The 21,888-nt window shown below is 41.9% G+C and overlaps 2 protein-coding genes across 4 annotated transcripts; both read left to right on the forward strand.

The window, feature by feature from the left end:
- The first annotated feature begins 1,317 nt into the window (after positions 1 to 1,317).
- On the forward strand, positions 1,318 to 15,207 carry LOC123987083 (nucleus accumbens-associated protein 1). Of its 3 annotated transcripts, none has more exons than XM_046075697.1 (8): positions 1,318 to 1,590; positions 5,616 to 5,769; positions 6,868 to 7,140; positions 7,713 to 8,325; positions 8,574 to 8,744; positions 9,585 to 9,690; positions 9,891 to 9,988; positions 10,879 to 15,207. In XM_046075697.1, exons 2-8 carry the CDS (start codon positions 5,644 to 5,646, stop codon positions 11,187 to 11,189), a joined length of 1,698 nt encoding a protein of 565 aa, XP_045931653.1. In that variant the 5' UTR covers positions 1,318 to 1,590; positions 5,616 to 5,643; the 3' UTR covers positions 11,190 to 15,207. The 3 variants fall into 3 exon arrangements, with proteins under 3 accessions (XP_045931653.1, XP_045931660.1, XP_045931666.1); XM_046075704.1 differs by lacking the exon at positions 1,318 to 1,590 and adding an exon at positions 1,621 to 2,180; XM_046075710.1 differs by lacking the exon at positions 1,318 to 1,590 and adding an exon at positions 2,223 to 2,709.
- Positions 15,208 to 20,204: 4,997 nt separating this feature from the next.
- Positions 20,205 to 21,317, forward strand: ier2a (immediate early response 2a). Its single transcript, XM_046075834.1, has one exon. The coding sequence runs from the start codon at positions 20,315 to 20,317 to the stop codon at positions 20,879 to 20,881; it is 567 nt and encodes a 188-aa protein (XP_045931790.1). The 5' UTR covers positions 20,205 to 20,314; the 3' UTR covers positions 20,882 to 21,317.
- Positions 21,318 to 21,888: the final 571 nt, after the last annotated feature.

Genomic DNA, 21,888 nt, shown 5'->3' on the forward strand with positions numbered 1-21,888 from the left:
AATTCCAAACCCTTAAGATTAAAATTGTTTTAGGATGTGATTCAGATTCAAATAATTACACCTCTTTAATAAAAACACACAAAGACCTATTCAAGTATTTAGAGGCACATAGAGGCCAACTTAATTTCTAGCATGAAGGGCAGCCTATATGTACTGCATTGTATTTTCTCCACTGGACGGGCATGCTAGAAGGCACTGCATCATGTCTTCTCCATTTTAAAGCTACCCATTGGTGCACTGCATCACATTTTCTCAACTGGAAGGGTACCCTAGAGGGCACTTCATTACATTTTCCAGTGAAAGTGTACCCTAGAGGGCACTTTATCACATCCACCAGTCCACCAGTGGTAGTAAAAAATAAAACCTGACAAAGTCCTGAAAAGTGGAGGCAAATGCTTGTTTTATGGACTGTGTAGTTGGTTAATGTTCCACAGAAAAGGTAGAAAGTATCAGTTCATGTTTCTTCTTATCTTTCCTATCATGGTTTTAACAGCTTACTTCAGTGCTACTAAGTGATTGAGTTTTTTGGAATTTGCATAACATAGCATCACATTCAATGCCAAATGTAGATTACACTGAAAGCCAGATATTCAGAAGACTAAGCCACATTTATAAAATATTAAAAAGTATAGGGACACTCACTAATTGTATAAATTACACATATAAATTGGAATGAAACCCATAAATCACATAGTTTTCTCTTATGAGATGTAATCAATACCTGCAAAATCAGAAAATGAATGGATGATGTCATCAGGTGACACTTTATTTTGAGATATTAAATTCAAATTACACGAATGGAGGGTCCACAGCTGTGGATCAGAAAATGGCATCGCCGATGACATGTTCAGTATACTTGTTTGCTTTCATGAATTCAACTGAGCTGTACACAGTTGTATACATTACATGTAACTCATATTTTTGTGTATATTTTCTCTTTAAAATCCTATTTAAGAATTTTGTGATCGCAGTTGTATTGCTACATATTTTTGAATTGGAGCAGATATGACCTATGCGTTATACTGCATGGCTTCCAGGCAACTGTGTGTCCGTTGAACACAGGTGAATGTGTAGGTGAGATAGGTGTCATAATCACACCGTTCTGCACGTAAGGTTTCACTTGTTTACAGCCCACAAGGGCGCGGCTTTATAGCTACTTTATATGCGCGCGCGGAGTTCACTCAAGTGCACACACACGACCTACTTTTCCCAATTCTATCGCTCATATGCGGATAGAGAGAGAGGGAGGAGAGAGTGAAATACGGTTTCTCCTTGCAGGCTGCTGCTGTGCCAATGCGCAAACAGTGCACACCAGCTCTCCCCAAATTTGCGAGGCTGCGCTCGAAATGATCATGCGATTGAATGACGAGCGCGTCATGCTTGCCTCCCTCCTCGCCTGCTCTGTGCGATCAGTGGCTCTGTGTTCCGCAATCCCCTGGGATACTGCGCCGCCCTCGATGGCTCTGCTATCGGCGCTTCGCTCCCACTGAATGGCTGCCTGGAGCGAGGAAAAGCGGGGAGTACGAGAGAGAGAGAGCGCTGCTTCTCCTCCTTTGAACCGACGCTCTGCATCAGCTTCCCTGCTAGGGGGTGAGTGTGTTGTCTGCCGTTGTGTGAGGCGCCCCGCCGGGGTCGTCTCAGGATTCACCGGCGACGGCAGAGAGGGAAAGGGAGGCGTGCTGGCGTCCTAAACGCCGTGGATTTGGGTTGATGATGAACGGTCCAGCAGATACGGGACCATTAAAGTTTGGGACAAGTGTGCGACGTAGGGGATGGGTTCAGGTTTGAAGAGTCCTAAACTTTTTTTTGCCTAATCCAGTGTTAGAAAAACAGTGACATGTAGCTTTATACTATGATCAGCATGCCAGCGGAGTTAAATGGTTAATTTCACGGAGCTCTTCTCTCTAATATGCGAAAATGCGACGGCAGTTTTTTTTTGGCACTCCAGCTCCGGTTGTAAAGAATTGTGCCTTGTTGTGCTCCCACCCCCCGCTCCGTGCCGCACTGGTTCCGTCTGGCTCGCCCTCAGCTGCTGCGTGTCCTGGGATGACCTGTTGATGTCGGTAGAATGGAGAATGGCAGGGGGAGCGATTTCCCCCATCACCAAAATATTTAAATAAGCAACATTTGGGCTTGACAACCGGCGTCGCAGCAGCACGGCTACCTCGTCCGCACAGGCAGTAAGTGTCTTGTTTATCTTTTGAGCGTGGACCATCGCGGAAATGCTTGACATTGTGCAGCTGGGCTGAGTGTGCGTGAGGTGGATGGTGCGCCGGGGCGAACCCAAAATATTTAACAGTGGTGTTAGCTTAGCCATTAGCCACCTCTATAGGCCCGCTGCGGATGGGAGAGGACGTCAAACATTTCAGCGCTGTCAGCCACAAGGGAAAACGGGGACAAATGACAACCGCTTTGCGTGCTGAAGATGATTTGGATTTATATACTTGAATGCCATTTGGCGGCACGTAAACAGTAACACACCGTCGCCCTCACCCGGGTATCTCCGGGGCTTTCTGCCATCCCGTGTCGTCCCCCTCCCGTCGCCGGTGCCAGCAGACAGTGGAGCGCTCCCGGTGGGTAGACTGGCACACGGCGCGGTCACCCCGGTGTGTTAAGGAGCTCCTTTACCTGTTCCCCATTATCCGGCAACCTAGATCCTGTTTCACACTTCTGAACAGGGACAGACTGTAATCGGGGACACCTCTAGGGGTACGCACGGGTACAAGTAATAAGGAGTGAAGAAGTTTACAAGCTTTTGATGTGTGTGTGCTGCTTGATATTCAAGGGTCTCCCTGTTGTATAAGAATAATCATGAATCCGGCCTGTATGGATGTCTTGACTTGATAGGAGTAGCATAGCCATGCACGTGAGAACCAGGAAATGCCTATAGAGGGAATTCATTGTGTGCCAGCTGCCCCAATGACTCCACAGTAATCACTCACATAGGAATATAAAAGCCCATGCTGTTGTAGAACTGGATAAACTGCAAAGTAGGAGTCAGGCAGTGTAAATTTCAAAATATGTTGACAGCTGTCCCATCATAACATCACATAAACCATTTGAGTTCAGGCAAAAACATTCTTAAAGCTTAAGTCTAAGGTCTTAAGTATGTTGTGAGTATGTTTGACCTACTTTCCTCACCAGGCTGGTTTGGTATGAGATGTAAGCCACAGGGTGAGCTCGCGTGAACTCCGTGCGTTCATAATGCTTCGCTCTATATATTTAATGGAATAAGGACCTGAGATGATCCCTCTCATCTTTGCAGGCCTCACTGCCCCTCCTTGGTGCATAAAGGCACACATGCACACACATGCACACACACACACATACACATAGTCACATTCTCCCTCACTGTCAGAGCAAACTGTGCAAACACTCCCTGCTCTCAGCCCCGTGTTTGTGTGTCTTTATGTGCACGCATGTGTGCTTACTGCGGCTCGCCAAACTGTAAACAAGCAGTATTGTCTAATGTCTGTGTGTGACTCAGTGTGCCTTTTGTGGGTTTGTTTGAGTTTGTGTGTGCGCATCTGTGTTTTAGTATGAGGGAGAGGGAGCTTGAGTGAGACAGAGACAAAGAGAGCATTTCTCTTTACCCTGGAGCTTGGCTAGGTCCCAAATGAAAGGCTTTGGATATGATGGGGCGGCTCACTCCAGCCCTCATCAGTCAGTCACACCAAAGTTGGTTGTATGCCTCTCACAGGGTGGGCTTCCATCAGTTTGTTCTCACAGTATCAGAGATTGTCTTTGTTTGGTATGAATCAGTGTGTGTGTGTTTGTGTGTGTGCAGCATGCATTCATGCAACACTTTTAAGTGGTAAACCGTGTGAAAAGTAGCTTTGTCTAGGCTATGCATGCACATGTTTGTGCAGTGCAGGCCTGTATATCGCCATAGCAAATTCCTGCTATGTGTAAAATACTACTTGGCAATAAAGCTCTTTCTTAAATAAATAAAGTATATCTTATTTTCTTATTATGATTCTATGTATATAGGTGAAAATACTATGACTGGTGTTCTGCTTTAAGTAAAGGTTTATGTTCAGTGAAATGCCACGTGGGTTTATCAGTGGATCTGTTTTATTGTTAGTTGTTACTGTGGAGGTTATATGATGGTTGGGGGCACAGAGGGTATAATCCTTATATACATGTGAAGTACTGAAATGTAGATTCCCCCCCATGCTCTTCTGTTAAACAATGGATTCTAAAACAGATAAGGACATATCTGGTACAATATCTGTAATGTGTCATTACATATCCTGCCCCTGAATACAAAGCTGTCTTACAGAATCAAGCAGTAACGTAGCCTGCACACAGCATAGATTTTCACAGCTAGGGGAACTTGGGTTCACTTTAATTTAAGATTGACATGGATAATATAGGCATCTTCAAGAGGGTGCAGGGCAAAGGGGGTGTGTTTGCCTTTGACTGTTTAGAGAAGTGAATGGAAACATGCTATGTGGTGTTTATTTAGGCCACACACTTTTGCACATAGAATAACAGAACATGACCCAGTTATCCAAGGACACCAAGTTTTATAGCTCATAGAAGACAGAAAATAAAAAGCCTTTCACTTAGCCTGCTCCTGGCAATAACAAGTACTGCAAGGCTGAAGTGACGTATAGGATTAATGCAATGTAGATTAGCCACGGAAGCTTCAATGAAACTTTGTTTAAAAAAATCAACGTCCTGAGAGCCTGCCAAAAGCCTTCAGTAGGACTGTGTGAAGAAATATTTGTGGCCTATGTCAGCTGGATATGCCAAGGGATATAAATCTTATTCAGGACTACTTTTCTCTGAGAATAGAGACATTCACGTTTACTTTGCCCTAGTCGTAATAAAAAATAGACTTCCATTAGGTTTAGTGTCTGGTATTACTTTGTCCCAATGAAAGACTGTCAGCCATTTTACTGTGTCCAGTAATGTCAGAGTCTTGACATTCCTCACCGTTTTTGTTTTAGGGCTCTTTGAGAGCTGTCTTTTAACATATGCTTGTTACATTACACCCCCTCATCACATTGCCTGCTGATGGCCTCCTCACGCCGAAGAAACAGCACAGGATAAAACAGTTTTGTCATTGTTGTGAAATGGTCTGCCCAAGTTGGGATCAGAGCCCTGCTCGGTAAAGCAGTGAAACCTCTGTTTGAAAGGGTAAACACGGGATAACAGATGAGTCTTTTGGAAATCCTGACCTAACTGTATAGTTAGTGGTAGGTTGAAACCATTTGTCTCTGTAAACATGGGTTGCTGGGGGTACAAACAAGTTCTTCTCAATGTTGCATTAATTAAAAGTCTAATGACAGTCCTGCTTTTTTTTCTGACCCACGTTTTTAGTTTTTAGTTTTTAGTTACAAGATGGGGATCTGGCTGCACAAGCTGTGCGGGATTACTAAATAGTTGCCCAAGTAAAACAAATATCCAGTGTAAATCCAATACGACAATCAAAACCCTGTTTTGGAGTAATGTGTATGACACTGAATTATGACAGAAAGATCTAAACAGTCGGCTTGATACTTCAAAGTGCAGTTGAACCTATAATAACCAGTTTTTTGTGCAGAGTTTATGTGTGGATGGGGCAAGTCCTTCTAATTGTGTAATTTCTCTCTTTCTTTCCCACCAAGACCCTTTTGTGGTGTGCGTCGGCGCACCATGGCCCAGACCCTCCAGATGGCGATCCCAAACTTTGGCAACAATGTTTTAGAGTGTCTGAATGAGCAGCGGCTGCAGGGCCTCTACTGCGATGTCTCTGTGGTGGTCAAGGGTCATGCCTTCAAGGTACTGACGAGACAAAAAGTCATTACTGTTTTCATAATGGGAATTATACTTATATTGAAAGCCGAGGCTAAATTTAGAGAAGTTAAGGTTTGGGTGTAAACAAGGATGGTGAGGTTTAATTTGTAACTTTTTTTTTAAGTTGCATTGGACAATGCATTGTCCAACATGAAATGATTATATATTTTGACAGTAAGCTGTTTCACTTACAGTGACTTACTACACTAGGCAATTTAGCAAAATCCTTCCTCTCTAGGTGAAGGTTTAGATTACTTAAATCCCCTGTTGTAGTCTTACTGGACAACCTTAATGGCATATAATTGAACATTTCTTCTGTAAAGGACACAGGTTAAAGATTTCTTTTTGTAAACTTTTTTTTTGAGGGCCCCCAATTGCAATGCCCAACAGTAAGAGAGCGGCCCATTTTTTTCCTTCTAGGAACAATGGGAGAACTCCATCTCTATTTTAGGTATCATATTATAAGACCTAATAAATAAATGAATACATAAAGAAATACATCGCTGAGAACAGAACCCAGAATACTTCAATACTGGCTGAATTCAATTCACCAATTGTTGGCACCAAATGTTTCTTTATAGTTACAATCTTAGTCTTTGCCTGATTACATTTTTCACAAGATTAGACTGTTTATTTTGACAAAGTTCTTGTGCAGCTGTTTCATGTGGAGACAGCATTTAACATGCTTTATTTGAAAGGTTTGGCTTTGTTAAATTTAAAAATTAAGCTAAATAAGGCATTCAACAAAGTCCGGTTTTAGTTTTGGTATCTAAACTCAGTTTGTACTATAGGCAAATTTAAATTATATCTAAAAAGTCTGTTTACATTAGTTTATAAGAATATCTTGCAACTCTGTCTCAAAGAACACTGCACTGGGTTCATTCATGACAAGCCCATTACTTAGAAGGTCTGACCTAAGATGTTTTAAAATTCAGAATTAAATTCAGAAATTGTCTCTCTGATTTTATATCATTAAGTGAGAAAGACAATTAAATTTTTCAAATCTGAAATCTTACACTTAAAATTCAAAATCAGCACTACTCTCAAAGGTTGTAATTCTTTACTTATCTGCTTTTGTCTTAGGCCCATCGAGCTGTGCTGGCTGCTAGCAGTTCTTATTTCCGGGACCTTTTCAGCAGCAGCAGCAATAGTGGAGGTGGTAGCAGCAATGAAACGAGCCCAACGGTAGTTGAGCTTCCCTCGGCTGTGCAACCCCAGAGCTTCCAGCAGATTTTGGCTTTCTGCTACACAGGCCGTCTTAGCATGACGGTGGGGGACCAGTTTCTCCTCATGTATACCGCCGGCTTCCTGCAGATCCAACAGATCATGGAAAAAGGCACCGAATTCTTCCTCAAGGTAAAGCTGAAATACTTTTCAGTAGAAACTATGGCGAGGCAATATGGCCAAAAATGTTATCGCGATAAAACATTTCATATCATTCAATATCAATAATTATCACGATAAATGTCAAATCATTATTTCTTTCAAGTTTAAAGGCTGATTTTGAAAGTTGAAGAAACCAGATGGTTAAGTGTGGTTTTAAACTATGCTTTATTATCAGAACATGACAAACACTTGCCAAACAGTGGACAACTTAGTCCCTTTTCCTCAACAAAATTAATATCTTAAAATAAAATAGAATTAAGTACTAGTTTGTTTATGATTAATTAAATCTAACATTTATTGAACAATTTTAAAAATGTTTTATTGCTATTATATTGTTATTGAAATACCTTGTCATTGGCCAAAGTCTAGGTGGAAGTATAATTATAGTGATGGTTCTACATAGGGTTAGTAGAATCTGGCCAGTGGTTGTTGACATGTCTAGTCGTCCATCCTTCGGTTGACAAATGGCAAAATCATATCTGTTGGTACATAAGTGTTTTCCTGTATGCTGGCACAAAGTTGATGTATAAATTCCTTTCTAGGTCTCCTCCCCCAGCTGTGACTCCCAGGGCCTTCACGCTGAGGAAGCCCCACCTTCTGAGCCCCAGAGCCCTGTAACGCAGACCAGTAACAGTACAGCCCGACCTGCCTCCTGCCTGACGCCGCTCTCTCTTGTATCACGAGTGAAGGCAGAGCAGCCAGCTAGCCAGCCGGAAGCCGCAACTCCTTACTCTGTGGTCTGCACTCCTGTAGCCAAGCGGCTGTGGGAGGGTGGCAGCAACCGAGACGGAGGTGGAGGCGGCTCGGGGGGAGGAGGGGGGTCCAGGAAGGCAGCCCGTTATTCCCAGGAGTCGGTGCGGAGCAGTGCCATTCAGAGCCCCGGAGCCCTCGGACTGGCCATGGGTATGGGTGCCACTGCAACCGGCCTGGCGGGCATGGCGGCCAGTGTCGGCACCAATGGCAGCTCTGCAGCAGGTCTCGGCATGTCAGAGGGCGCCAGCCCTGGCACCCTAAGTACCTACGCCAGTGACTCACCCATCAGCTACCATGATGATGAAGAAGAGGAAGAGGGGGCAGATGAATGTGCTGAAGAGCAGTATAGGCAAATCTGCAACATGTATACCATGTACAGCATGCTCAACATGGGAGCTGCAGGTAATGAAATTGAGACAGAACAGTATCTGTAAACGCACCTGCAAGACAGAGAAAATGTGTCATTTAGAATGCCCGCTTATATCTTAGGTAAAAGACCATCTGCTGAGATTTCCTATTTTATTTTTATCGATTAAATAATAATCTGATGTATTTCTGGTTTTAGCAGACATTGGACTGTGCACTCTATTTTCTCTGTGTGTTAAAGTGATGTGGTTTTATTCTAATTTTGCAGTATTGTGTTTCTCCAGCTTCTGGCGAGCGCGTTGAGGCTCTACCAGATCACACAGAGACACGGGGTCGGATGCGAGGCAGAGACCTTACATGTCTCCCCGCAGAACTCGTCGCTCAGATAGGCAACCGCTGTCATCCCAAACTGTACGAGGAAGGAGACCCTGCTGAGAAACTAGAGTTAGTCTCAGGTATGTTTGCAAAAGACGGAATTGTGTTTTACAGGAGTTAAAATCTTTAAACATTTGGAAGATACACATATATCAATATTATAGAAAGACACACTAAAATAATCATGCAGCAATATGCCAATGTTAGTTGATTCAAAGGATCTCCACTGGACAAGGACAATGGCACTTAATACTTGATGTATACACATATTTAGAGGAAGCTGTCCTCAAATGACTGTGCTTGGCATTGGCATGCAGGTTATGTGGCAGTCCTGCACATTCGACTTGTCTGTGTTTATGTCAAGGACATCCTGTGACAATGTCTGTTACCTTACGGGCCAGGTTACATACCTTTTATACCAGTATAGTGTGTGTGACTGAGAGAAACGGAAAGAAAGAAAAGGAGGGAGGAAACATACACCAAGCTAGTATTGTAGGGTAGATTAGTAGTAAAATAAAAAATATGCAAAAAACAATGGTATTACGCATACCATAGCACTATTAGAAGTAATAAACTGTACTTATTATTATTATTATTATTGTTGTTATTATGAAGACATGAAAAGGTGGCAAAGAGGCAATAGCAAACTCTAAGCCGTGACATGTAACTAAAAGCACAGCCTCCTCTCTCTTTGTAATGTTTGCTATGAATCCGAGTTGTCACTAGATAAACAAATAGTACATTCCAGTGAATCAAAGTGAAGATCCTGACTTCATCATTCCTGTATATGACCCACAAAATCTGAACTTTGAACAGGTTAAATGTGTCACAATAAATGAGTCGTAAATGGTGAAAAGTACTGATGGCTCTTGGCGGTTCATTTGTTTGTTGATATTCTTTGCATGTGCAATTCTTTGCAGGTACTTCTGTGTATATATCACGAGCCCAGCTAATGAACTGTCATGTGAGCGCAGGGACCAGACACAAGGTGCTGCTGAGGAGGCTGCTGGCTGCCTTCTTTGACAGGTTTGTTCCTTCTGCCTGTGTGTCTGGGTCTATTTGCGCAAGTGTTTCATGTAAAGTTAGCAAAAGCTTCGTTTTAATATAGAAATGAATGCGGGTTTATTTTTTTCTTTTAATCTGCTGGCGTAGGAGGGGTATAACAACTATTTTTGTTTTCCTCTGTTCTGCGTTCTGCAAAACTCATTCTCATTTTGATGCATCAGGAATACTCTGGCCAACAGCTGTGGAACAGGCATCCGCTCGTCCACCAATGACCCGAGCCGCAAGCCCCTGGACAACAGAGTTCTGCATGCGGTCAAATGTGAGCGTACATGTTTTTCTGTCTGTGGGTGTTTGCCCACAAGAATGCAAGCAATTTGCTTGTGATGTTGGGCACAGACGGAGGGGAATGTACATGCATTCATACTGTACAGAAACATATTGACCGTACATATTGTTAAGCACATTGTCCTAAATTGAATGATTTGGTACTTTTGGATGAAAGTGCAAATGGGTGATTTTTTTCCTACTTAATGCACCCTTATGATTAGCATTAGGTAATAACTCTCAGTGACCACTAGATAGCAACATTTACTGTGAAACTGAATGTCATGTGCTAAAGAAATGACTGTAGTGTGTACATATAACCAGGCAACAATGTGAACAGATGTTTATAAAGACAGTTGGGGTTACCTCCTTGGATGGCTCAGTGAAGTGTGGGCTAGCATTGTAAAGATAGATAAATTTCCCTACGTCTCATTAGTGAAATGAGCTGCCCCATTTAATATTTCCATTTACAATTCAGCGTCAGGGCCTGTATGATCTACAGGAGTCGTACAAATATTAACTCTACTCTTTTTGAAATTTGCCCTTGTAAAACTAAGATGTTTTTACAGTATTTACCAACATCAACTGAAGCGTGTGTATGAATGTAGAACATTTGAGGTAATTTAGATGGTAGAGGGCTTTACATGTATGGGGAAAAATTAACAAGATGCAGTATCAATACTGCAAGTTTTGCAGTGTGAGGAGGAGGAGGTTTGAAACTCAGACTGGTTGGTCTCCATGCACCTTTTTTCTTTTTTTTAAAGTAGGTTAATTTATGCCAGAACCCGAGTTTTATAAAGTACAGAATTAATGAGTACCACAAATAACATTCTCCACATTAAGTTATGTGTGCTGCACTAACTATGTTTTCTTTTCCCATGTCAGTTTATTGCCAGAACTTCGCCACCAGCTTCAAAGAGAGCGAGATGAATGCCATCGCAGCGGACATGTGCACCAACGCCCGGCGTGTGGTCCGCAAGAGCTGGATCCCCAAGCTGAAGCTGCTGATGGCTGAGAGCGACGCCTACACCGCTTTCCTTCCCGACGGCGTCAAGATGGAGGATGAGACCCTGGGGGCGGATCCGCCGTTCGACCCCGCCTCTCTAGAGGCCACCGGCAGTGCTGGCATGGAGTCGGGTGGCTCTTCAGGTGAATCGCTATCAGGTGTAGGCGGGGACGGAGGACCGTTATTTTGAACACTGTGTCGGGGGGGGTGGTTGAAATTTGGTGACACACATACCAGTATTCCCCAGTTCTGCTTGCCTCCTCACTCTTTGGCCCACGCTGATCTCTCACTTCTGACTGTCTATACTACACTGCTAGGGGTGAACAGTTGTTGTTACCCTGACGTAACCAGGACAACTTAAATTTTTGCTTTTCTGACTGTACAACGGAGTTAGTTGAGGAAAGGGAGAGAGGAAGAGGGTATTTAGTTTTCTCCGAACTGCCCTCTGCCTCCCCTTGTCTTTTTATGGTGTGTAAGCGCATCCACTGTTTCATATTAAATACATTCCCTGAAATACAGGTGTTGGGGGGGGGGGGGTTCCCAAGTGCAGCCTGGGGAGTGAGGGACGGCTGGACGGACAGGCTAGGAGTAGAGGCGGCAGGTATATTGAATGTTAAGTGTCAGTGGCATTTTTCTCTATGCAACCCTGACAACTTGTGTTCCAGGCTTGGAAACTGAACGAAATTTCAAAAATAGCTACAATAATTAACACTACCTGTTCTTCCTTCCCTTGCACCTTCCACTCATCACCCTGCAAGTATTCTTCACCCCACGTCGCCTTCCTTGAGACCAGAGAATCTCACCTGAGTGTTTCACTGTGCAGTGTCCTATAGAAATAATTATCTAATCTTTCTGTTTTCAGCGTTTTTAGCATGTTTCTCCGTCTACAAACTGAAAAGTGATCCAGCGAGAGAAGGGGGAGGCTTTATATTGAGATGATTATAAAGAAGATTTAAGGGCAACAAGTGATCAAAGATGGTCATATTTTTAGAGGACAAACTATATTTATACCTGTGCCCATGCCTAGAAGGGTGTGAGCAAAGAGAGTGAGAGGGATTGTTTTAAAATCTCGATCTTCATGTTTTATTGAAAGAGGTCTTGTCAAATAAGGAAAAGTGCTATTTTTGCAGAAAAAAAAAGAGGAGTATAATAAAGTAGTCTTATCATAGGACCCGTATTCATTTATTTTTATCTTTATTTGACAGTGCGGAGTGATGGAATGGGCAGTCGAACTGCTAAATTTGAAGCATTTCATCTTCTGTTCACTAGCTTAAAAGGAATAATAAGACTGATTCAGCTGGCTTGACTGTTGTCTATGATAACCATTTCTTGTTAGGTTGTGAACCTGCAACGTTTCCCTCCCTCGATAAAGCATTGGCCCACAATTTTGAAGAGTACTTGTACAAATATATAAAGGTTATATTGATCTGACAACTCAGCTAGTTTCTTTGTACGGACATTATTGAAAAGAAGAAAAGGAAAAAAAAGCTGCTGACATTTATGTGCCAATGCAAAAGTCAAAGGAAATAATTATGGAATATTGGAACGTGCCTTTTTAAATTGAAATCATTAAGCAGGATCCTGGTGGGTACAGTGATGCCAAGAAGAGTCAATATTGCTTGAAACAAATTTTATGGTACTATCAGTGTGTGTGAACAGACTCTGTATTGCGCTGCTGTATCTTTTGGTATGTGGTTTATTCATGTATCTAATGCACCACGTCTTTAATTTTGCACCTTCCATGAGAGCTAGAATGGAGGTTTCTGCACCTTAATGAAAAGAACCAGTGGTTCATGCACCCTTTTGAGAAATGTTGTGTAGCAACTGAACTCCTTTAATTTGTCCTTTTTTTCCCATGTCTGCCTGTGTTTTTAGTTTTAGAAGTGGCACAAACTCCTACTGTAAATAATCAAGAAGACTGTTGAGTTGAATCCCAAGTGTTCTTCCTTTCTGTTGCTGGATGCATCTGATTATGAAATGTCAACAACTGACCTTTTTTTTTATGTGAAAGTTTGTGTTTGCTTGAAGCTTTTTGAACGAATGTCTGTAGATCAGAGGTCAGTACGGGATTATTCCTATTGCAGATGGATATTAATGAAAGTGGTCTTGGTGTGACTTAGAAATGTGTTCCTAACCTGAAATGCGACTGATTACTTTCTCCTTCTGGAAAGGCATTTCTAAAAAGGTTCTATTTTTTTTTCCCTGAAGACAGGTACAGTGTAAAAACCGGGAAAGAATCAATGCTTCTTATTCAAGGCAGTTGAGTCAATCTTATTGAAAGAAATACCTAGAGACATGATATATATATAGCTCAACCTATTTTCATTATTGATTTAAATACAAGGACAAGTTTACTTAAATGGTTTGACTTGAGTATATATGGACAGAACAAAAATGCAGTACCTCGTAAGTATTCCAGGTTAAGGTTAATAACAACAAAACCTCAGTACCATTCGACTGTAGATGCCACATGACCACCCCTCCCCCACTTACCTCTCGAGTATCTTTATTCTCCATTCTCAGAAAACACTGTTGTGCTTCCTGTCTTTCATGCAGCTGGTGTCAAGTTTCACTTCCACAAGTTTATTTATGTGTTTCAGTGAGAGATAAAAAAGTGGTTTGAGGTAGATAAATCTGAAACGTAAGATGTATGTTTAATTTGCTTAGTGGCGTTTTCACTGGGATAAGTTTACAGAAGTTCAGCACAACTCAAATGACATCGTCATGTTTTTCGCCAACATTTTTTTTCAGTTTTGACAGTACTTGAGAAGCCTCTGCCAGGTGTATTTAAGTTACCATAATCCCTTTAAATAGTTTGGTGGGATATCACTTGATGTTGTACGTTTCTCATTTGAAATATATCAAAGTCAACAAAAGATAATTGCGTTGTGTACAGAGTTGAAGGACCAAGAGAAAAGCATTCAAGTCCCATCACTAGAACCTCTAAATTTTATGTAGGCAGTTCTGGGGACAATATCTTATTTAGCATAATGTCTGCTAAATCTGTCAATGTTCCTGCCTAAAGAAATAAAACCGGGTATGACAACAGCCAAATTATTGTTCAAATGTCTGAATTTAGTTCCATGATTACAGGACTGTTTTTGGTTGTGCCCCTCACAAGTCTCCCATAGAAAACAAAAATAGAACAGGAAAATAAAGATTTTAAACCTAGAAACAACTAGGGCTCAAATAAGTTTCTTACAGTAACCATGTCACACAGCGACCTGCTGAATAACTTGTACTTTATTGTACTGAGTCACTGACTAGAGCTGAAATATCACCAGTGAATCAGCATTGATTCTAAGGAATCCATGTTAGTCTGCTTTCACAACACCGCAGCTCAGCCCAGATATGGAAATATCCACACTGCACCATTGACCCAGTCAGAATACCGTACGTTTGCGCTCATGAGCCTTTCTTAAAAACACTGGTTTAGGGCCTGTGTTGTGATCAGCTGCACAAGTTAAGTAGAAATAACTGAGGTTATGGTATGTGTCAGGGGTTTTACCCATCGTTAGCTTTCAGCGCCAACTCTAGTAAACGTTCAAAAAGTCCCTCACTCACCACTACTTCCACTGTGCTTTATGTGCAAGAGGTGTGTGAGTGTGGTTGTGTTTTACTTTGTGTGCATTTGAGAATAGAAAGATTTCATGCTTCTTCTTTTTTTTTTTTCTCAATACTTTCTAAGCAAACTGTCATTTCTGTACTTTCAACACGTGTTTACACTTCATAAAACATGTAGACCTACACACTTGAATGGATAAGGTGTGGCATGGCATGGGGAACCTTTTGTCACTAAACAGTACATATATAAATACGATTATACACATGTATAGATAAATACTGTATATTATATATAGACGCACATATAGAGGTCAGATTGTTTGTTGTGCACTCGCAGCATGAGGTATATATTTACCCAGAAACGGCGCTTCTTCACAACCTGTACAGTAATTGGTCTGCCCATGTCTTTCCCCTGCTCCTTGCCCTCTGTAACCCTGTAGCGCCAGTGGACATCCTGTAATGCTCATCCTATTCTTTCTGTGTTCCAAGTGCCAATAACTTTGTGAAAGCCCTGTAACTGTGACCCAACATTATCAAAGGTAATTGCACATTAACGACTGTAAAATAAATAAATACAAATCATAGAGAAAATGTCAAAATGGATTAAATAATGAATATCTTAATAAAAGATTTGTAACAATTTCTCTCTGACTCTTAATTTTTTTTACTGGTATCTTTACTGTTGAGCTGCTTTGTTGGTTGGCTGGTTGTTTTTTAATACAAACCTCAAACATGTGGCTGAGATGAGAACTGACATAATGAGTAGACGATAAGCAATGAGCTCAGCCACCCCAACTCCTAACACTGCATGCTCCATGGCTCATGCTCATTGTGGTACTTTTCATATGTGACACTGCAATGTATATTTCATTTGCTGAAACCATAATATGATAAAGAAATATAAATTTGACTATTGCCAGGAAAACACCTTCAAATATAATTTATATTCTTATTTAATTTACAGCTGTATCTATAACTTATAACTAAGAAGCCAGTTTTAAGTATAATTCTGTTGGGAAGTGCTTTTCACTGTGAAATGGTTTTATTTACTGTAAGTAAACAATTTTCATAAATCAACAGATAAAGTTTGAACATCCGTGCTCATTCTCGAATGTTCCTCTTCACGTACACTTCCGTACACCTGGAGGATGCCATGTATGACCGGCTTCTTTCATGCTTCACGAACATATCCCACACAGTTGTTTCTGCCTTCATTTGGCTGTAGTTTTGCTTTCACACTTGGTATACAGTGCTTTACATAATGGGTCATGAGGCCAATATTCACTGGTATGTTTCATATTCTACGCTATAATAGAGGAAACGCAACAAAATGACACAACTCCACTTTCAATTAAGATAAATGAAATGGGGTTTAGTATTGGCAAATTCAGAATGATGCGCTTCAGTCTTTTGAATATCGACCCCGAATGAGATAAACACATTTGCCAAACTTAGGGTTGGGACCCAAAATGGGTAGGAAACTCTTTTCTGCTACACTTGTCTGTTCAGCTCAGATGCTGTGGGAGGTTTTCTCCCTCTCTTCTTCCTAACCTGATCTTTTGTCCACATTCATACAGAATTTATATGTCTGTAGTCTGTCATCTGTCACTGTTGATCCTATGATATCTAACTAAAGTACAAGGATGAGTTTATTAATGTTGGCTTCACCAAAGCAATTCAGAATGGAGAGGAGATACTTCAATGTGTAGTATGTGGGGAAGTGCTCTGAGGGTTTTAAAATTAATAAATTGGACAGGTATCTGTAAACAAAACATTCACTGTCTCTGGGAAAGTCCAAACATTTTTTTCTTTGTAAATAAGAATCCTTCAAGATGTGTTCATTCAATATGACACAACATACTTGTGTGAATCTGGCAACTTCAACACAGAAAGGAGAATAGACATTGTTGTTATTGTTTACTTGAATAAGAAAATGAATATATTTTATATACATGGTTTGTTTTGCCCTTTAATCGTAGTTTGTAAATGTAGATGTGTTTTTGTAAATTTGGGTCCCAGGAAGACACCAGATTTCTCTTTCGGGTCTTGAGTTGAAAAAGTTTGTGAACCAGTGAGATAAACCATTGACACTCTCCTCCTTTTCTTTGCATGTAGGAGTTCCTTAAGCAGAATCAACTATGTTTAGTTTCCCTTGTTAGTGCACCACCCAGTGGTTGAAGGCTGACAAGACAACTGACTGCAGGACATCGGGTGGATCGTACTGCACAAGCAGCATTAAACTTAACCAGCTCGACAGTTCAAACGTAAGTCTGTTGCTTGTAATGCTTAATTGATGCTGAAGGACAAAGGCTAAAATTTTTTACATGTGCATACATTTTACTCAAAGCAGTGCAGTGGTGAATTTCTCCACCCGATGAGACAGAGCTATAGCCTACTGTACAACTCACCGAAATGTCCACTTTTGGCCAGCTTGCCAGCTCTGTTAACTATGTCGCTGCAATTACAAACTGTACAGTAGGCTAATGGAAGCTTCAAATCCGCATCAATCTATATTTTTGATATCAACATTTAATCAATTGACTCTGTACTGTAATGTTAAAATGCTTGTTTATAGTGCCGCCATTCTGCTCTAAGGATAAGCCTCTTTTAGCATATTTTGTTTTTAGTGCTTGCACATTTAATTGACGGTTAAATCTGAGCAGTTTTCCGTTACGAAGCAGCATCAGGAAGCTGTACAATAAAAACTTCATAAACGCAACAGTATACCCAGTGAAAAATAACAGAAAATTTAGCAATAAATTTAAACATTTAATTTTAGAACAAAATTTCTCTGTGGCTTGAAATAAGGCTCTAATAAGATGTACTGGCTGCGTTTCTGTCTGCATGTTGTGATGTTTTACTGCTCCCTGGTGAAAAAAAACAACATTGATTAATATATTTAAGGCAAAATATCTTGGAAAGGAATTCACTACAGTCCAATGCAGTGGTGCACATAAGTCCCCAGATGCGGAGTAACTTACAGGCATCTCAGGAATCCTAAAAGCTGGAACATTTTGCAAAAGCACAATCATGATGTTGATGCCATCTGAGGAATGCTGTATTTATTTAATAATTTAAGTGGGGCCCCACTCACAGAAAGGCAATATACTGCCTGAGTTGTGTAAAAAGCAGGATACACACGATACTGGATACAGATTTGATTAAATGACTAACTAATGCCAGCCCAAAAGATGTAAAAGGGGGGTTATGAATGGAGAGAAAATTAAGAGTTTATCAATGCTTCAGGCTGTGAATCAGGGCTACAAGGCAAGTGTTGTTGCTTTTAAATGGGCTCCAGTCTCCACAATGTTGCTTCAATTCCATAATGTGACCACAGGAGGGCAATCTTCAATGTATTACTGAAATGTAATGGAAGTGAACCCAAAGAGTGTTCTCCACACCTCTACTGATGACTTAACCATAATTTGTGCTGAGTTTTAAAACATCAGTAGGGGGTTAGAAGGAAATGTTTTGTCTTTTGGGTCACGAACAAGATCATACTGTATTAATATAAGAGGCATGCTGATCAACTGAAAATTACAGTGGTACAGTGGTTAGCACTGTCGCCTCACACAAAGAAGCTCGTGGGCCTTTCTGTGTGGAGTTTGCATGTTCTCCGTGGGTTCTCTCCGGGTGCTCTGGTTTCCTCTGATGTGTGCTCTGATGTGAGTGTGAGTGTTTGTTTGTCCATGCCCTGCGATGGACTGGCGACCTGTCCAGGGTGTACCCCGCCTTTCGCCTGATGTCAGCTGGGATTGGCTCCAGGCCCCCGCGACCCTGTACGCAGGATAAGCGGTTGACGATGGATGCAACAGAGGAATTTCATTTAGCTTCTTTTTTCCCTTTCACATGGTTTCACATGCCTACTAATTTCGATGCATTCCTACCACATAGACAAAAGTAGATTTTTTTATGACAGTAAAAGCATTTTTTTGTTTTAAAAATGCAAACGTCAGCCTGTGATCCTCTGCAACTGATGGCTTTGTTGAACTGCAGCCGCACCAGAAACAATCACCAGCATACCACAAATTCCTCTGGAAGCACAGGGCAGCTTGGGGAGAAAAAGCTCTCTGTTTTCCTGTTTATCTATAAGAATTAAAATCTTCTGGGACAAGACAATTTCAACCTATTCAAGAGTAGAATTTATAGTTTTATGTTGTCATATTGTTGTAACATTCAATATAACCAGTTCTAACGCTAAGTGAAGTATAGAAGTACTATGCAGTTTCTGATTAGGATAAAAACTGGAGGAATGGATTCCATTGCCCAAATATGGGCTGAGGGAAGTAGCAGATCCTGACGCAATACCCACTGCTGTTACTTTAAATGGCTACAGGAAACAAGGGCTCCCACTCACGTCATGGGTTTTCCTCCGTGTATGCCACAGGAGCAGGATGTGCTTAATATGGGCATCTGTCTGCTACACCTCCCTCCCCTTCCCTCTCTTTTCTTTTCTTTTTTCTTCTTTCAAAAGGAAGCAATACACTTGGGGGATGGGTGAGACTGGAGGAGAGCTCAGAGTCTGTTGTGCTTTACTGACTGTTCCAAATAAGTAGAACCGTGGCATGCATCTGTGGTGTGAGAAAGACTAAACATAGACAAAGATAGCCTATATCTTTTCACAGATTAGACCTTTTCTGTTCCGGGTTTTGCTTATCAAATCAATAGCCAATATGGTCAATGTGTAGTCAGTTAATGATTGTAAAACACGTCCTTAAACATTTAGTATAGCCTGACATGTTTTTTCATTATTTGGAAGTCGGGTCCTTAGCTGACATGATGAAGTTCAATGCTTGATGGTGTCCCGACAAGCACAACAGGCGTCGTTTGTATTTTAGCAAAACAACTGACTTGCATGTGACAGGGCTAATTCAGTCAGACCCCCCTTTAAAGCTGCACCAAGAGTTTGAATGTAAAAGTGCACGCTGAACAACATTTAGGTGGGCTGGGGGTAGTAATAGCCAAGATCCGTTGAAATCAATTATTAATCATTTTACTACCAGTTACTGCAATTGCAATGCCTAATTTAGCGTTGGCTATTGAAGAAACAGCCTAACACATTTGTCACCAAAACCAGAGTCGGGGCAAATTAGATGTGTAGCCTTTATCTAATGCAAAGTCAGGCGCATGTTTGGCCTAGCTCTGGAAAAATGCTGTAAGGTTCGGGGGGCTGCAAGTCCAAAGTCCAAACTTCAAAGCTGAATGCATGAGGTAACCTGTGTATGTAATGTGTGTTGTAGGCCTACATAGAAACTATAGGCTAGAAATGAGTTTTACAGGCAGGTTGAACTTATTTGCTAAATGAAACTGGGGAAACAGATTTCCCCAAAATGTCAAAATACTCCCAACTGTTATGATTTATTGCTTGTTGTAGTTGGTTTACCTCACCATAGGTGCCTGTTGGTCATTCCTATGTGTTCTGTTGGCAGAGTTACGCTTTCTTTATGCTTGTAGTTTGTATTTCAACAGTGAGACAGTCATATCTTCATAGAGCACAGGGGCAGACTAAAATAGCCACAGCTGCCTAACCAGTTGTTGCGGGGCTGTTGGAAATAACAGACCGGGTATGAGGCCAGTGGGCGGGGCTATATCAGATGACGCTGGATGAGTGACGTCAACGAGGTGATAAGTATTTGTCCTGCACCCCGGTCTGTATTGTGTCTGTGTGTGAACTCACAGGGAAGAGTCTGAATCCGCAAACCTTTTCCCGCCGGTTGTTTGTCCAGGACTAGTTTCAAAACAAGCTGTGACATGGAGGTCAGCGCTGAGGCCAAGAGGATCATGGTCGTGGCTTTGGGGAAACTGTACAGCTCCCGCACTCAGCGAGGGGGTCTCCGTCTCCACCGGAGTCTCCTCCTGACACTAGTGATGAAATCCGCCCGGGACATCTACCACGAGGCCCAGGCGACGACAGACAGTGTCCCATCAGGATGTGAACAACACTCCACGGCTGAGATGACCACAGAGTCCACTGGCGCTCATCAGGAGCCCCAGGGTCCCGCTTCTCCTCGGACTTTACCCCAAAAGGAGGTTTTGGTTTCCACCAAAGAGTTGCGCCGCGACGCACTCAAGCGTACCGGTGCAGGAAACAAGGAGAACCTGTGCCCGACTGGCCCGGCACAGCACTCAAGGAAAAGACGGGGAAAAGCGGCCGTCGAGCCGGACTTTCTGCCTTGCAAGAAAGCAAAACTTGAGCAGGTGACCTGCCCTCAACAGCTCATTGTAAGTTCCGTTTTGATGGACTATGTCATCTGCAGCAGTGAACTGGGAGCGCCCCCATCCCCCATACCTCTACAGAGAGCCATTGCAGCGTGTTGAGACCCTGTGCAGATTTAAAGGCAGGAAACTTTTCGACACGGCCTGAGAGCCTGAACGCGCCCTGCATGCGGGGTCCGTGTAAGGGTTTTTGGATGCAAACAGGCAGGACAGTGCAGTCCCGAGGCACGACTCTGAACCGAACAAGCCTGGGTATGTCACAGGACTCACGGGTGCGTAGTAGCCTAGTACCTGTGACTTCTAGCCTAGTTGTTGGCCAGCTCACTATCGGGACTGACTTCGGCTGGCGACAGGCAGAACTCAAGGAAGTGGTCGATCTGGATGGGGCCTTGAGCTGGTTTTTATGGGCGTTCATATGAAGCAGGCTGCATTCTAAGACTGTGTTATGGAGATCACAGTGACAGAAGATGTGAAATGTGTAAAACATTCAATGACTACAACTACCTCAGTATTTATTAAACATTTTTATACTACTTAATTCTGAGTCGTGTGTTGTTTATAATAAATTATGCCATGTCTGACTGCAAGGGGAGAGTAGAAGCATGGTAGTAGTGAGGCCTGAGTGTGTTAGTCATAAAAAAAAAGAAAAAAGAAAGTCATTGTGAAAGTGGTATGTGGGTGTGTTTTGAGTATGACAGGAAACTGGTTTGGGTGTTTAAAAAAATAAAAAAAAACTTCCTTCCCTCCACAACTTCACACCCCCTGCACTGATTTGCAGAACAAAAGCAAGGACAATTCAGGATTCTGTGGTCCAAAGAGTAAGGGGGAAGCAGTAAAGCCATTGACTGGCCCAACACTGAGAACAATCAGGGTCCACTGGCTCTTTGCTTTAATGACAGTGCTGTGATGACAGTGCTCATTGGTTCAACAACTACAGTGCAAAGGGTTAGGTTAAAAGAAAAACAATTATTTGTGGAGTTGATGATGATTACTTGTTTAGGGAAAATAAGGGTGTTGGGTTACAGATAACTGCAGTAAAGCTGAATCTTTAATAGAGATTTCAGTGGCACGGTCATTCTGCACTGAACCACCAGTAACTAAAGAGAGTT

The sequence above is a fragment of the Micropterus dolomieu genome, linkage group LG02, assembly GCF_021292245.1.
Source record: "Micropterus dolomieu isolate WLL.071019.BEF.003 ecotype Adirondacks linkage group LG02, ASM2129224v1, whole genome shotgun sequence".
In the NCBI taxonomy this organism is placed as follows: Eukaryota; Metazoa; Chordata; class Actinopteri; order Centrarchiformes; family Centrarchidae; genus Micropterus; species Micropterus dolomieu.

Bases quoted from the DNA above. Each gene is read 5' to 3' on its own strand.
- ier2a (XM_046075834.1), top strand. From the start codon at position 20,315: ATGGAGGTCAGCGCTGAGGCCAAGAGGATCATGGTCGTGGCTTTGGGG.
- LOC123987083 (XM_046075697.1), top strand. From the start codon at position 5,644: ATGGCCCAGACCCTCCAGATGGCGATCCCAAACTTTGGCAACAATGTT. The intron at 5,770-6,867 runs GTACTGACGAGA...CTTTTGTCTTAG, and splicing joins TCAAGGGTCATGCCTTCAAG to GCCCATCGAGCTGTGCTGGC. The intron at 8,745-9,584 runs GTATGTTTGCAA...AATTCTTTGCAG, and splicing joins GAAACTAGAGTTAGTCTCAG to GTACTTCTGTGTATATATCA.